This window comes from Phlebotomus papatasi, chromosome 1 (assembly GCF_024763615.1).
Source record: "Phlebotomus papatasi isolate M1 chromosome 1, Ppap_2.1, whole genome shotgun sequence".
NCBI lineage: Eukaryota > Metazoa > Arthropoda > Insecta > Diptera > Psychodidae > Phlebotomus > Phlebotomus papatasi.
This window is the reverse complement of record NC_077222.1, coordinates 63,620,840-63,636,539: the sequence shown is the minus strand read 5'-3', so window position 1 is coordinate 63,636,539 and position 15,700 is coordinate 63,620,840. Positions and strand designations below refer to the sequence as shown.

At 29.2% G+C, this 15,700-nt stretch overlaps 1 protein-coding gene across 2 annotated transcripts in view; it reads right to left on the bottom strand.

The window, feature by feature from the left end:
• The window catches only part of LOC129800015 (uncharacterized), an 82,936-nt gene extending 67,849 nt beyond the window's left edge, over positions 1–15,087 (bottom strand). The window contains exons 1-2 of one of the 2 annotated variants that reach the window (XM_055844364.1): positions 14,793–15,087; positions 14,631–14,726 (exon numbers count right to left, since the gene is read on the bottom strand). In XM_055844364.1, the coding sequence (XP_055700339.1) occupies positions 14,631–14,726; positions 14,793–14,795 (99 nt within the window). In that variant the 5' untranslated portion in view covers positions 14,796–15,087. Of the gene's footprint in view, positions 1–14,630 lie in introns of both variants that reach the window. The other variant, XM_055844363.1, reaches the window with a different exon arrangement.
• Between the last annotated feature and the right edge of the window lie 613 nt (positions 15,088–15,700).

Here is a 15,700-nt window from a genome sequence, read left to right as displayed (position 1 = left end):
TGCAAGACACCCCTTTTCCCATCCCTCAAAGCAAATCACTCTGAGAAAAGTGAAGAATTTTTAAGAAACAAAGTAAAATAGAAAATAATCACAAAATGTATCTTTCATTTTCTAAAAAAACAAAAAACGAAAAACTACACTTTCTTAATTTTAAAATCCTTTCACTATCCTTTCCCTGGCTTTTTCTAATATATCTGTTATTCTTTCTATTCCAAACTTTTTTTTTTAAATTATATTTTTAAAATGAACATAATAAGGGGTAAATAAACATGCCATTCACGGTTTACGGCAGATCGTGCTAATCTTCTGATATCTTTTGGAATAGTTGTGCAAGCTGTTAATATCTTTTGCAAATGAATTTTGTGAAGATTGTACTGATGATCTGCGAAAAAAACGTATGATCTTGTGATGTTTTTCAAATATCGTGCCGATTTGCCGATATTTTGTGGATTTTATGACAATCTGTCAATCTTTTGCAAAATCGAGCTGATCAGCTGATCTTTTGTTAAGATCATGCAAACTGCCGATATCTTTGTAATCACTTGCAAAAATCGTGCCGATTTGCTGATTATTGGCAAAGATTGTATCAAGCTGTCGATATCTTTCACAATCATCGTGAGAGAAATCCGAAAAAGGTGAAATAACAATCCGGAAATGTTTATTTTACCTTGCAGTATTGATCCGAAATCGGTGTAAATGTTATGCTTTTTAGGTGTATTAGGGGTTAAAGTTACCCTTTTTCATGTTAATTTTACACTTAAAAATGTGTAAAATTAACATTAAAAAATGTTGATATATTTTTTTTACACCTAAAAAGTGTTAAAGTTATGAGGAAAAAAAGTTAGTCGCACACCCATTTTTTCTCAGTGTACCTATTTGCCAATCTCTTGCAGGATTTGTTTCGATTTTTAGGAAACTTTATATTAATCTGTCAATCTTGTACGAAAATCGTTCCGATCTGCTGTTTTTTTTTGTCAAGATCGTGCAAAGTGCCGATATCTTTCACAAATATCGGGCGATCTACTGATATGTTATTAAAACTTAACGATCTACCAATCTTCTGCAAGCTTCATGCCGATTTTTCGGTGTCTTGCAAACTTTGTATCACGTTGTCAAACTGTCGATATCTTTTACAAAAATCATGCGATCTACTGATATATTTTTCAAATTCCTTGCAAAAAGATTTGCCGTTCTTTTGCACGGTTCATGCCGATTTGCCGATGTTTTGTGAACTTTATGACAATCTGTCAATCTTTTAGGAAAATTATGCCGATTTGCTAATCTCTAATAAAAATTGTATAAAGCTTTTTCAGTCTACTATTGAGTAATGGACTCTACACACTAGAGAAATTTATGTCTATATTGAAGAGTTTTCCCTGCACAAGCGTAGGGAATTTGTTTCAATACTAGTGGCCATAAGAATCAAAAAAAAAATTCTTTTTCTATTTTATGTAAGGCTGTCGGACTCACTCTGGTCCATATAGCCAAAAAAATGACACATCTTACAACGCTTTTCGGAGATACTTGACGTTTCCATATCTAACTGAGGAAGGAGATAACCAATCTCCGAAACGTTGCAAGATGAGGAAATAGAGGAGATTTCTTAAAGCTCTTTTTACGGTTTTTTGACTCTAATGATTGTAGGTTGCGATAAATTTTTTCCCCATAACTTGTAAAAATATATCAACATTTTTTAATGTTAATTTTACACCTATTTAACGGTAAAATCAACATGAAAAAAGGGTAAATTTAACCCCTAATACACCTAAAAATCATAATATTTACACCGATTTTGGATCAATACTGCAAGGTAAAATAAACATTTACGGAATGTTATTTAAAATTTTTCGGATTTGCAAAGCTCTTACCGAGTTTACATATATTTTTCAAAGATATTGCTAATTAGCCGATTTTTTTAAAAGGATCCCGATTTGCTGAACTTTTGTAAAAATCGCACGATCTGTCAAAGTTTTGTAAAAATCGTGCCGATCTGCCGATTTTTTGCAAAGACCGTGCCGATCTGCAGGAATTCTGCCGATCGGTAAATTTTTGCCATCAAAATCCTTCATAATTCTCTACAAGAGCCATTTATTTACCCCTTAAAAATAAAAACTAACACAAATCACCCATACATCCATTTTTGACGTAAGAATTTAAAAAAATTAAAATATAAAAGTAGTTTCTTTACATTAAAATTCTTTTAACATTGATAAGTAAATACATATTTTTTGGGTAGTTGGCTGTTTCTTAGTAACTTTTTCAATAATAAAAATGTATTTTTAAATATTATATGTATAACTCATAAATTATCTTTGCATACAATGTTTAATAGTGCAAAACAACAAAACACAACTTTTAATGCAAATCATGTTAATTTTTTTTCTTTTTCAAATCAACAAAAATAAAATGCATCTAATTTTTAGAACAATGCAAGAAAAAAATCACCCACAAAAATAGTAATAAAAAAATTAAGACAAAAAATATGAAAATGCAAAACAGGTAATTTCTGTGTGGAAATAATTGTAACATTCAACACATAATTAATAAAAAAAAAATAGCGTAGTAATAAATTTGCAAGTAGATTCTTATAAAAGTAGTTGTAAAAAAAATCAAGAAAATCCCAACTTGCAACAAGATTTTAAGAAAAAAAAGTATCTCTCATGTATTTTAAAAACAAATTAATCAATGTGTGTGTGTCATGTGTCTTTTGAGATAAAAAAAAATCCCAATCACAGAAAAAAAATATTCGAAAACAGTCGATAACACAAGTAATTAAATGTAAGAGTTAAAGAAAAAAAAATGCTGCAGAGGAAGGAAAAGAAGGAAGAAATGAAAAGAATAAGAAAGATAAATTGTGATATTTTCCTGTAGAGTGAACAAAATCAATTTACTAATTTTATTCTACTTCTTTTCTTTCAAATTCCTTAGATTTTTCAGTATTTAGTTTTTTTTTATTTTGTTTTTTATTAAACGTAAAAAGTTATTATTATATTTCTTAGACAAGTGAAAAAATACACACACTTTCTTCTATATCTCGTATATCTCTATTTAACTAAGAACGTATTGAAAAAAAAACAAAACTGATGTCATATTATCACCCTTTTCTAAACATTATGCTATCCCACCTTTTTCTCTCTTTCTCAAAACAAAAATTCACACAGAAATTATTAATGTTTGTTGTTTAATGTTTATATCGAAACGTTTAAAAAAAAAGAGAAATTTGCGCAAAAATCTTAGATATTTTCTTTAGTTACAACTTTCAGTAATCTTTGTCTTTTTTCCTATACGATATTTACTAAATTTTTGTGTAGAACATTTTTCTAGCAAGTGAATTTATTGTCTGTAAAACACAAAAAAAAAAAGAATTTTGTAGTGAATAATGTAAAAACAAATTGAATATGGAAAAAAGACAACCACATTTCTCCCAAAACAAAAATCACTACCCTTAATTTTTTCACAAATTAATCCACACACGAGATTTTGTTTTCAATAATTCTCTTTTTCTTCTATAAATAATTAATTGAAATCCTAAAAAAAAAAACTTTTGAAATACTTATATATACATATATAATCTTTTAGTTTGGTTTTTTTCACAGTTAATGTGAATTTATTGATTTTTAATTTTTTGTATTTCCTTTTTTTTTGTTTTCCCCCTTCTTCACCTTTACTAAATTAGAGATTAAGTAGTAATTTTCATTATTTTTGTATTTCATTATTACTTAATACCAACTTAGACATTTATATTGGATATAAATTACATAATAATTATAAATATTCTTAGATTAGTGTAATTTTTGGGCAAGAATGTAACTGGTGTATCATTGTGTGTGTAATACAATTTTTTCGGGAAATTTAAAAAGCACTACTTTTTACTCATCAAAAAAAAACAGAAAGTTTGAAAAAACAATCGTCTGACAACTTTGACAGTGTTTTTGTTTTTCTAAGTATTATTAATATGTATATTTATAGTTTATTTTTGTAACTATCTTGCCTGTCTGTTTATTTGTGCCGATTTTTTTTGTAATTCTAATTATTTTCTAAACTAAATTTAGTGTGAATTTGTCACAAATGCAGAAAGAGAGACAATGAAATGTTTATTATGTTTGATTGGATATCGCAGATGAGTGAGAAGGACAACCATATCTTTTTTACTCATTAAAATTTTCAAAAGACATATTTACAAAATTAAGTAAATCTTTTTTACTCGTCGTGCATTTAAAACTTCAGCTAACTAAGATCTTTATATTCAAGGCACAATAACATTTGTTTTGTAATCGTGTTTTCGAAATTGCTTATAAGAGTGAGCGAGATGACTAGAGACTAGAGACTTGACTTACAAAACAAAAGTTATTATGCATTGGAAATTACAATCTCTTTGTCTTGTTTTATCTTGTAGAGAGAGCGAGATGGCTAGAACTAGTTTTCGCTTACTCTCACTGAAATACCAATCAAATAATTACAAAATGAAAGTTATTGTTTATTGTGCGATAATACTGCGATATAGTGCAATAATAATAATAATAATAATAATGAAACAACTTTTGTAAATATGTATTTGACATTTCAATGATAATGAGTAAAATGTATCCTATAGTCAACTCGCTCACTCTCAAAAACAGTTTTGAAACTGCCTATGGGAGAAAATAAGATGACTAATCTATATTTCATTCACTCTTACTGAAATGTCAAAAACAATTTTACAAAGCATAATAACAAAGCATAATGCCCAGCGCACAATAACTTTTGTTTGTAGACATGTTTTCAAAATTTCCTATGAGAGAGAGCGAGATGACTAGATCTACATTATATTCACTCTTATGGCAAATTTTGAAAACATATTTACAAATAAAAGTTATTATGTGCTGGGCATTACTGTATACTAAAAAAAAACTTACTTAAAAAACAATTTATAATATTGTGCGTTGGGTATAATGCTAATTTTACAATTTGCTTTTGTTACAAACATCTTTCTGATCTTTCTAATATTCCGTACGAGAAATAGTACTAGTATTTTCTTTGTACTCTTGAAAAAGGTTTGTTACTTGGCCAAGTGGATCTTATTAAAAGTTTTAAAAAAGATGTTTTTTGTCAATTTGACAAAACTTTTTTGTCATACTTTATTTAAGAACATCTTTTTTTTTCTATTTAGCTTTTAACAAAAAAAATGTCACAGCTTTTTCAGAGTAGAAAACGCGGAACTACTTTTGTTTTGTAAATATGAACGTAATATCCTTCACAGTGAAATTATTTACAACGACAATGATCAGTTTGCTTTTTACCATAATTATTGTTGTAATATTTCAAAAATGTGTACCTCATGAAAATGTGTAAAAACTATATGAGCGGATTAGCAACTGCAATCACTGTTATGTACAAATTTGGTACATATTCTGTGTAAAATGATGCAGAGAAATCTTTGTTGGGGAAGTGGCGTACCTTTGAAATTGGGATTTTCAACGTATTTTTAAATAAAATTGAGCCTTATCGTGATATAACTTAGCTACACAAACAGATTGAGAAACTAAATTATATCACGATAATGTTCAATTTTATTTAAAAATAGGTGAAAAATCCCAATTTCAAAGTGCCCCACTTCCCCCTATTTACACATTTGACTAAATAAATAATTACACACTTGTGTAATTTTTACCAAACTGTGTACAAATTACACCAATTTTCAGAAACACACAAAAATTATAAAATTATATAAATTTACAACGAACATTGTGGTAAATCAGTCACTAATTTTTAATGTGTGATGTATTTCGAATTAAAAAAAAGGATAGCCATAATTGTGTAAATTAAATTATGAATTCCCAAATTATTTTAAATACCGGTAATTTAATTCGAAAAGGATAATCCGTTCTTGGGTGTTTTATAAAAAGAACCCTCCCAAACTCAAAAAGTTATCCGTTGTGTGAAGCAAAGGTATCCTGAATTTCCCTTTTTGTCTAATTTAATTTCTTCTTAATTCTTACTTCTTTAATTTCCAGAAGTGTATCACCCACGTTTGTTCTTGATAAAAAGAAAAGTCTCTTTAATTTAGGCTAAATCATTCAACTGTTCATGTCTCTCTTTCGCATATCTTTGTTTCTTCCAAATGAAAGGAAAATTACTCAAATTTTTCTTCATAATTAACTTGCCAGAAAGAATTTAAAAAATTGGCCGAGGCAACTAAAATAATTAGTTTTACAGCTGAATATTAAAAAAATAAAATAAAATATTAAAAATTTGTGTGACGTGGTAGATTTTACTATAATTATAATTCAATATTTAATTAATTCACCTATTTTCTATTTAATTTTATCACATTTGAAAATTAGACAGTTTGTTAAAAAGAAATTAACTATAATAAGTAATATTACATTCTAATACGTATTACATTTATTACACACTATATATATATAATTGAGAGAAATAATAAAGTAGTATTCAGTAAATGGTAGCTTGCAGTTGCTTTATTTTATTTTACTTTTTTTATTTTCCTCTGTATTTTCACCTCTATACATATTTGTTTTTCATTGGACGATAAAATTTGTATGTAAAGGTTAATTTCAGGAATTTTTCTCATTGTTTTAATTATGTTTTTTCTTAAAGCAGTGAGAAAAATTTCAAATGGTGTTTGTGAGGACAAGACTCTACAAAATGTCTTGAACATATTCTATCCTCATTACTAATTCATTTAAATTTGTTTTTAATTTTTTTTTGTCAAATCTTAGTTGTATTATTTTCTGTAAATAAGTTTCACACTTGATGCTTTTGCATTTTTTTTTTGGATATATATCTGAAGTAAACCTTTTTTTGTACATTATTAGTTTATCCTTTTAGTGTGATAACATGTTTTAATTTAACCTGTATTATTTTGATGAAAAAAAAATTGCAATTACATAACCGAAAGTGTGTCAGACGAAAAATAATGGATGGGACAGAGAAAACGTTAGAGAATCAAGGTAAGTGATTGAGATATTTGTGGTTGAGGATTATTTATATAATTACTGTGTGTCTCAAAACAGGTGTCCCATTATGTTAGAGCACATAACGAATAAAAGTAGTCATTAGGTAACTAAAAACCAATTAAATTTAATAAGATAGTCCTAGAAAGAAATTACTGTTTTAGGCAAATGATAACACAGAATTCGTCGAAAATTTATGTGAACCCTTGAGAGGGGAGTCTGAATTACAAGGTCCAAAAATTGTCTTGATTGCTTAAATCGATAAATAGCCAGTTAAAAGTGTTTTCGAAGATACAGGAATGAAATCAAAGAAGTTCCGAGCAGATTTGTAATGATTTTAACCGAGTTTCCTCCACTTTCTTAATTTTACGATTTTGTCTAATTGGCTGAAAAGCTAATAAAAAAAACTTAATGGACAAAATTAAACGAATAAAGGTTCATTCACTTTAGAATTTAATTCTCTTTTACCCGAACTAAAACTGTTAAAGCGATTAAAAAACTAACATCATAGAAAGGTTAATGTTTTATAGCCAAATATGTGTCTTTTTTAAAACCTTTTAAAAAAAAAGTTCTAGTAGTATCACGATCTTTTCGAGTTTTTCTTGATTTAGATGACAATCAAGAAAATGACTAGTTTTCAAAGATTTTTTTTATCAAACAAAAAATTTCAAGCTTTATATTTCCCGCCAATTTAAGAACTGCTGCGATAATGCATTTCAGTCAACTACTGTTTATTAACGTGCTTTTTTAATTTTTTTTTCGAAAAAAAAAATCATTAAGGCACTTTAAATACGTATTTACCAAATATTTTTCTCTCCTCCAAAACAAATCGCAGAAAATGACAAATTTTGGACTCCTAATTTAGGCTCACCCCTTTAAATGTTCATAACTTTTAATGTTTCCTCCTATTTTTGTAACTTGTCTTTTATAAAGCAAATTTAGTACTTTTAGAAGATTATTATTAGTAAACCTTTTAGTATTAGAACTTCATTACATTTAGAGTCCAGTAAGTGTAGAGAGATCTGACCGAATATTTTATATTATCACACTATTTTCCCATTAAGGAGATGGAAATGCTTTAAAATTCTGACACCGTTGAGTTGTACACGAAAGAAAATTACTGACCAAATTTAATTTGTTATTTACATGTGAAAGGTTTTACGACCAGCGTGTAATGCCCAACGCACAATAACTTTTGTTTGTAAACATGTTTTTAAAATTTCCCACGAGAATGAGCGAGATGACTAGATCTAGATCTCACTCTCATTGAAATGTCAAAAACATGTTTACTAAACAAAAGTTATTATGCGTTGGGCATAATAACTTTTGTTTGTCAACATGTTTTTGACATTTCAATGAAAGTGAGTGAAACCTAGATCTAGTATCTCGCTCTCTGTTAGAGGCAGTTTTAAAAATGTTTACAAAGCAAAAGTGATTGTGCTTGCTTATTTAGGGGAATGTAGGCATGGTTCGCACAAAGTGAACCTTCAAACGATGCGAATTTTCTCTTTGTTTACAAAGAGCTGACTTACCATTTATCACCTCGTTTCATGAGCTTAATAATTGTCTATCTTATGGCTAAGAAATGACGAACTAGCTCTTTGCAAATAAAGAGAAAATTTGCGTTGTTTGAAAGTTCACTCTGTGCGAACCATGCCAACATTCCCCTATTAAAAGTTTGTGTGTTGCCCATTAGAAAAAATACAAATTGGCATTTAAAGACTTCTGGGGGTATATCGGTGCCTTATCGATTTAAACAGACTCACTCATCGTTTAAAAACCATCGTAAATTCAAAGAGGTTACATATATTGAATCTGTGAATGTTCAATTACCGGTTCAGCTATTCATTACCACCTGAGCCCAAAATTTGCGTAATAGATTTTCTAAGACCTTTCAAAATCCAATCTTTGATCATGAAAAATCAAAATGGTAAAGTTTCTCGGTTATACGTTATATAAACGAAATATTGGCTTGAGCTACCCGTAAAGGTTATACTATGTAGCTTAAGTTTCACTCTCATAGCTAGAATCATAATATTTTACAAATTTTAAATATTGTAAAAAACTTTAAAAAAAATATTTTCACAATTTTATTGCCTGAACTCAAAGAGATAGAACAATAATCCATCGATTTTTGAGTTTCCTACCACAACGGATAAAATTTTAGAAGTTCCAAATTCACAATATTTTCATGTGTTTAACTTATTTAACAGTGTTTTCAGCTGTTATGTGGCTGAAAGAAATCAAACGGTGATAGATGTTAAAATTACGATCTATCAAACTCAAAAACAAAATTATGGAAAAGTCCCTTGACCGCGAACAAAGAACCAAGCACTTTTAATCGTATTGAAATATTTGTATAATTACAATAGTTCCATACTGAGGAATACACTAAGTCCATCTTAAACCTCCCAGAAGCACTTTAGTACAATATGAACACCTCTTCCGCACTCTTGGAGTTTTTGGGCAAAAGTTTGACTTTATCAGAAGTGAAAATGTCGTCTTCATAACATTTTATTCTTTGCCCCGGACGGTATTCCGAGTAATAACTGCGAGAATTGAGACAGGGACCTTTCCGCTAAAAAAAAAACTTATATGCTTTGACTCAAAGTATCTCATGAAGGTGATTTAATAGTGCGTTATTACACAAATCTAGATAACTGCTGTCTTAAAGTTCATCATTCAGAAAATTCATAAGATTCTGAATATTATAAATATTGCATAATTTTTCTTTCAAAACAAAATTTTTAAAGCCCACGACTTATTAGTATCAAAGGGGTTCCACCTAGTTAAAATTATGGAAGTGGATTTTCCTTGAAATTCAGGGTTGTTAATTTCAATTTTTAGCAGTAACTTCTGAATCTTTTAATGATATTTTTATTAAATTAATCATAAAGTAATTGCCTCAACCGAAAAGAATATGGTTATTCAGAAAATATTTCATGAATCTTCAGTATGAATGATATTTTTGATTCCTTTCATTAAAATTGGCTATACAATTTATCCAAATAATATCTAGGTATGTCTATCTCGCCCCTCCCCCCGGGAAAGGAGAGTTTGATTACGTGGGAGAAGTCATCCTTCACTATCACATTCCTGAATTATTGATTACTAAAATTTATGTAGGAGGTATAGGAGCAATATTCATCATAATTCGACAGACTCTAAGAATTTTTAACGTTTTCAGGAATGCGAAATTGGCAAAAAGAGTAAACTTCTGCAACGAAATTATACTCTAGGATCTGACATTCTATACATTATAGATGAAATTTATAACGTTCTTTGGAAATTACAGGGGACCAATACAATTTTATTGCAATTTTAAGATTTTTATGTACTCCTGAAAAAAAGAATTTAACATTAAACCTACCAAGACCCGGTCAAATTGACCGGTTTAAAATTAACACATATTTAAACGATACAATGTCACTATCAAACTTTATGAATTACTATAAATATGCATGTCATATATTTTTCAATGTTTAAATTTTAATTTTTTGCTCTTTTCCAAGACAAATTTGTTGAGTATACCCTACCGCGGTTTGTCATTTGAGCGAAAAACGACAAAAAACGGTCGGTAGGTTTAGTGTTAATATATTTTCAGATAATTTAAATCTCTAAATGTGTTTCTCCGGAATATTTTTTCAAAATTTAGCTCTTTTTGATAGCTTACGAATTAGTTTAAACGTTTAAAGTAAATAAGATAAAAGGGGCACAAAAGAAATGTTACTGTTGCTATTTTTGTGATAGGAGACTAACTCGAGCAACTTTATCTCCTTTCATTCTTTTTTCAAAAAGATCTGCCCCTCCTTCAGAATGTCCAGGGACCAATGCTGATCTTATGCAGAAAAATATGTTCTGAAGGGTGAAAACGTGAAAGTTTTAATGGTAATAATAGTGACAACAGTGACAACATTTGTGTAATATAATTATTTTTAATTAAAAAATATAAATTCTCAATTTAATCTTTTTTGTGTGTCCTAAAAAAATACACCGATTGGATAAGCCCTTTTATAACTTCCAAAGAGCGAAGAAATCGATAACCTTATACGGGGATCAGACCCTAAAGTTTGTCTATATTGCTTAACGGTTCTGATGTATTAAAAGCCATTTGCGGCTAATTTTCAATTAAGATCGTATATAAAAGGTAAATGGTCTATGAGATCTTGAAAAATTACCATAATTGCTGATTGTTTAAAAAATCAAGACTTTCAGTAACTAAACTAGACCAAGACACTTGTTTGCAAACCGTATGAGACTTAGCCATATGGCATAACTCCTTTAATTTCTTATCATTCGTTTTTCGGAAAAAATTGACTAGGATTGGCTCATTGAAAATCAATATAATTTTCAAGCGCTTATCCCTTTTGGCGTTGCGGGCTCAGGACATCCAGATTAGTAGCCCACGCCTTTCGATTCTACGCTAATTCAAGAAGAAATTGGCGGTGATTCCCAAGCTAGTCCCCGGCGAATGGCCTTCAAAGTTGAAACCAATTTCTTACTTTCACATACAAATGCGTATGGGAATTTTTCTGGGAAGTGAGAAGTTCTTCCGTATTATAAGATACCTTTCCGTATGGAGGGATAAATATACTAAATTTTTGTTTAAATAAATTTTTCCTTGGAGCATTGTGAACTGAGTCCGAGATCAATTTAGGAATTGGCTTCAAATAGCTACATATAAAAAGGCCAACTTGCCAGGCGCTTGTTCCCAAGGTGCTCCTAGGCAAGGTCCTGAATTTGATTCAACCACCTTGTCCTAGGACTGCCTCGAGGTCGACGCCATATGAACATACAGCAGACTCTCTTAAATTCGGGCATTTGGAACCAAAATGTGACTCGAATTAGAGAGAAATTAGGGCGACAAATCTTTTGAAATGCAACGATTTATTATTCATATGCATACACATATTGAGCTTGCATACTCATATTTATGGTAAATTTCATGAATACCCCTTAATAATGCAAAAACACATCAGAACTAAGACAAACCATAGAAAATTTAAGCATATTTGCTTTATTTGATAATCATTATCAAACTTGAAAAATGTCAACAAACTTTTCTCAAATTTAACTGTTGCCCGAATTAAAAAGTAGCCCGATCTTAAAAGAGCCGAATTAGCGAGAGTCTACTGTACTATCGAAGTTATGATCTCTCAACCCGAAAGCTCCTTGAGCTCCTCAATTTCAAGTTTCTTACAAGCAGCTACGTTCCGATTCCATTAACCGCCCGGAGGTACCTCATTTCGGCAACTTGTATTTGGGATCTTACTTTTTCGGTCATTTCATTCAGACATAGGTAAAAATAGGAATAAACACAGCTTTGAAAACCGATAATTTAGTCGAACTACTACGCTCGGCCATCCTCACTACGCTTCTGCCAAGCTTCCCTTATTACTGAAGAAGCGTTATTAAGATTATTAAGAATAAATTATCTATTTGATTACTCGATTCTGAAGAACCAATAAAATTCATTACTATTTAGGATTTCAGACTTTCAGGAACTGAGCGAAACCTTGAGTCTGAAGATAGCTTCAAAAAGGTTTCTTATCCTCGTATTATTTCTTATATGTGATGGTTACTGGAATTTCGCATTACAGGATTAATAGGGCACTAGGGGTACATTTTCTTATTTTACACTTTCTTATCATAACAAATCCTAACAATTTACTGATCTCTCTACAAAATTCAAGGAGTAATATTTGTCTAAATTTTGAGATAGTCAAATTGATTTTAGGAAGATAAATATTCAAAAATTTGATTGCAAAATCTTTTCCAAGTAGATTGATTAATGATTTTATAATATTTTTTTTAAGTTTTTAGAATGAAGAAAATATCCTTTTATATGATAAAAAAAACTAAGAATTAAAATTTCTTTTGGGACACCTAACCAGAGACACATTGTATAAATTAATCCTTCGTCTAGATAACATCAATTACATGAAATCAAGTGAAAAAAAAATGCAGCTAAAAGTAGATTTATTCGTTATTAATTATTTTTGTCTCTAATTTGATTTTGACCGTGTTAATAAACGATATTTTGCTCCTCAAGTGGTAGAAAATTCTTCCCTAAAATAGTGTATTGTGTACAGTGATTTTTTCATAAATAAGCAGAATAGTGTGGAAATTTTAATATAGAAAATATATTAGTGCCAAAGTAATATTAACCAAATTACAGTAAATTCTTCCCTGATTGAGATATTTTTTTATTTTATTTTGTGAAGAATTTTATGGTAAAATTTGTGTGTAAACAATTCTTTCTCATATTTCTGCTGTAATTTTCCATTTTATTTATACCAATAATATATTTCTTCAGACAATTGCTCAATATTAGATATCCTGTAGATTTTTAGATGAATTTTCTCATAAACTTCTTAACTAAATATTTATCATCTCACTCGTAAATACTGACAAAACATTGCTAATTAATGAAATATAAATCATTGTGAATATCGTTAAAATATCATCATCTTCATTTGCGAAAGAAAAAATAAAGAGAAATAAATCGTGTATTTTTGAGAGATTTGCTTGATAAATAAAAGAAAAAAATTGAATTCTAATGAAATATTTATCTCTAAAGGTAAGTATAAATGAATAATAGTTATATTTCTATATAGTTAATTCGCAAGAAATATTTCAAATAATAATTGGACATGTATATAAATGATGACAACAATAACAAAAACGATTAAATGATGACGAGTTGAAAAGGTGGAAAAAAATGGATGGAGGAAAAAAAATGCAAAAAAGAATACCTAATAATCAAATTGTGATAATTAAGGTCTATTAATCTTTACTACTAAATAATCAAACTTAGATATTACTGATTAGGGGCGAAGCTAGTAAATTAGTGATTTTTTGTCCTCCCTTGAGTTCCTCAATAGACTTTTAATTTCTAACATTCAAAAGAATTTTGTACAAATTTTTCAATTTAAAGTTACTAAAAACCATATTAATATGTAAATTTATCAAAACATTTAGTTTGTTTCGATTAAAAAAATTAGTTCAAACACTTAGACTTAGAATTCCTCTTTTTTTTTCTAAATCTCTTTTTACCTTGGTAATTTTGAAAATTAGAAAAAAATAACAAACCAAAATCTGTGTTCAATGTTTATTTATTTTCCCTATTAACAAATCTCTGCATAGCAGAAAATTAGATCAGAACCAAAGAGAGATTATTAGTTTATTTAATTTAACTAAGTGTTGAACTTCTTGCAACCACAGTCCCATCGAATTTGCTTTTCACCAATTTTGTTTATCTATCGTATTATTCTTTTATCTATATTTGTTTTATATTTGGTGAACAATTTAAATGATTAAAAAATAAATAAATCATCAGATTTAAGAGATGAAACATTTTACTGAAACCTAGTCATTTTTTCTGTTGTTCAATAATATTTTAGATGAGAGTTTTGATATTTTAGAAATTTACATTTGTATGTAATTTTACTTTGAAAAGAAATGTGGAGGTAAAATATTTAATCTAATTACATTATTATCGTATTTACATTTTAGATTTATTAATTAGTGTACAGAAGATCTATTTATTCACAATGATATTTGAATGGAGAAGTATTTGAAAGCGTAATTTTTTTCTTATACAAATAAAAAAACAAACAAAAAAAATATGAAAAGAAAAAAAGAATAAATAAAAAATAAATAAATTTTAAACTTTACCGCTTTATGGTGTTTCATTCCCTTCCATGAGAACCCAAAGGCCGGGCGGTGGCTTATGGGGCGCAAATCTGCCATTCCACGGACAAATTGACGCATCTGCGATGGAAGAAAATTATCAGCACAGATGACGAAAAGGGGGAAAGTCCAGGATAATTTACTCACCATCTTGATGAATTCACTTGAAATTGATCTGTCCTGAGCAATGCACGATTGAAAAAGTTCTTAACACTGGAGTAAGCAGCACTTACTAAGTCAATATTTTCGGCCTTCACCGAATTTTTGTGCATACGTGCGAAAATCCACAGAATATATCAGCAGCCAAAGAGAGCCAATGATAACACACAAACAAGAAATGTCTTTACCAAATCCACTGATAACATATCAATCGATATGGTAATTCTGGAAAAGTGCAGCATTCAGGGTAATTTTTGAAAAAGTAAAGGTAAATTATATTCAGGACAAAGGCTCAAGTTAAAAAGAATTTTACAAAAAGAATCAATTTTTAAAAATATATTGATTGACTTTCATAAATCAAATATACTTATCGTTAGGAATTTGAGATTATTTTTTGAAATCCCATTCCTTTTTCTTTGAAGGATGTCCTTAAAAAATCTTGAAATCCAGGTAGAGCAGCTTGACTTAGCTTTACGCAGTTATTCTATGCATAAATATTTTGTTCAGTTAACTTTTCCGCGTCCGTTTGGACTCTGGGTACACCCAAAGGAAATATCGATACTCTCGGACAACCTTTCTTCTAAAGAATCGATTTACAAATCTAATTCTTATGGATTTACATGGATGTCTAAATCTAGGAAATTATTTGCAGGAGCTCGATTACTTCCCGAACTAAGATATTTTTGATCAAAATAATGTGAAATTGTCTCGCTGGATGTGTTACGATTCGGATAGAGTGAGGGCGTTTTAAGGTCTAGTCTAGAGATACGTCTATAAACATTAATAATTTCATAACAGCCAAGATTCTTGTTGAAGTTTTGAATTAGGATTGCAAAATAAAGACAATAAAACCCGCCAGACCCTTAAAATACAATGGAGAAGATACCTATTCAAAA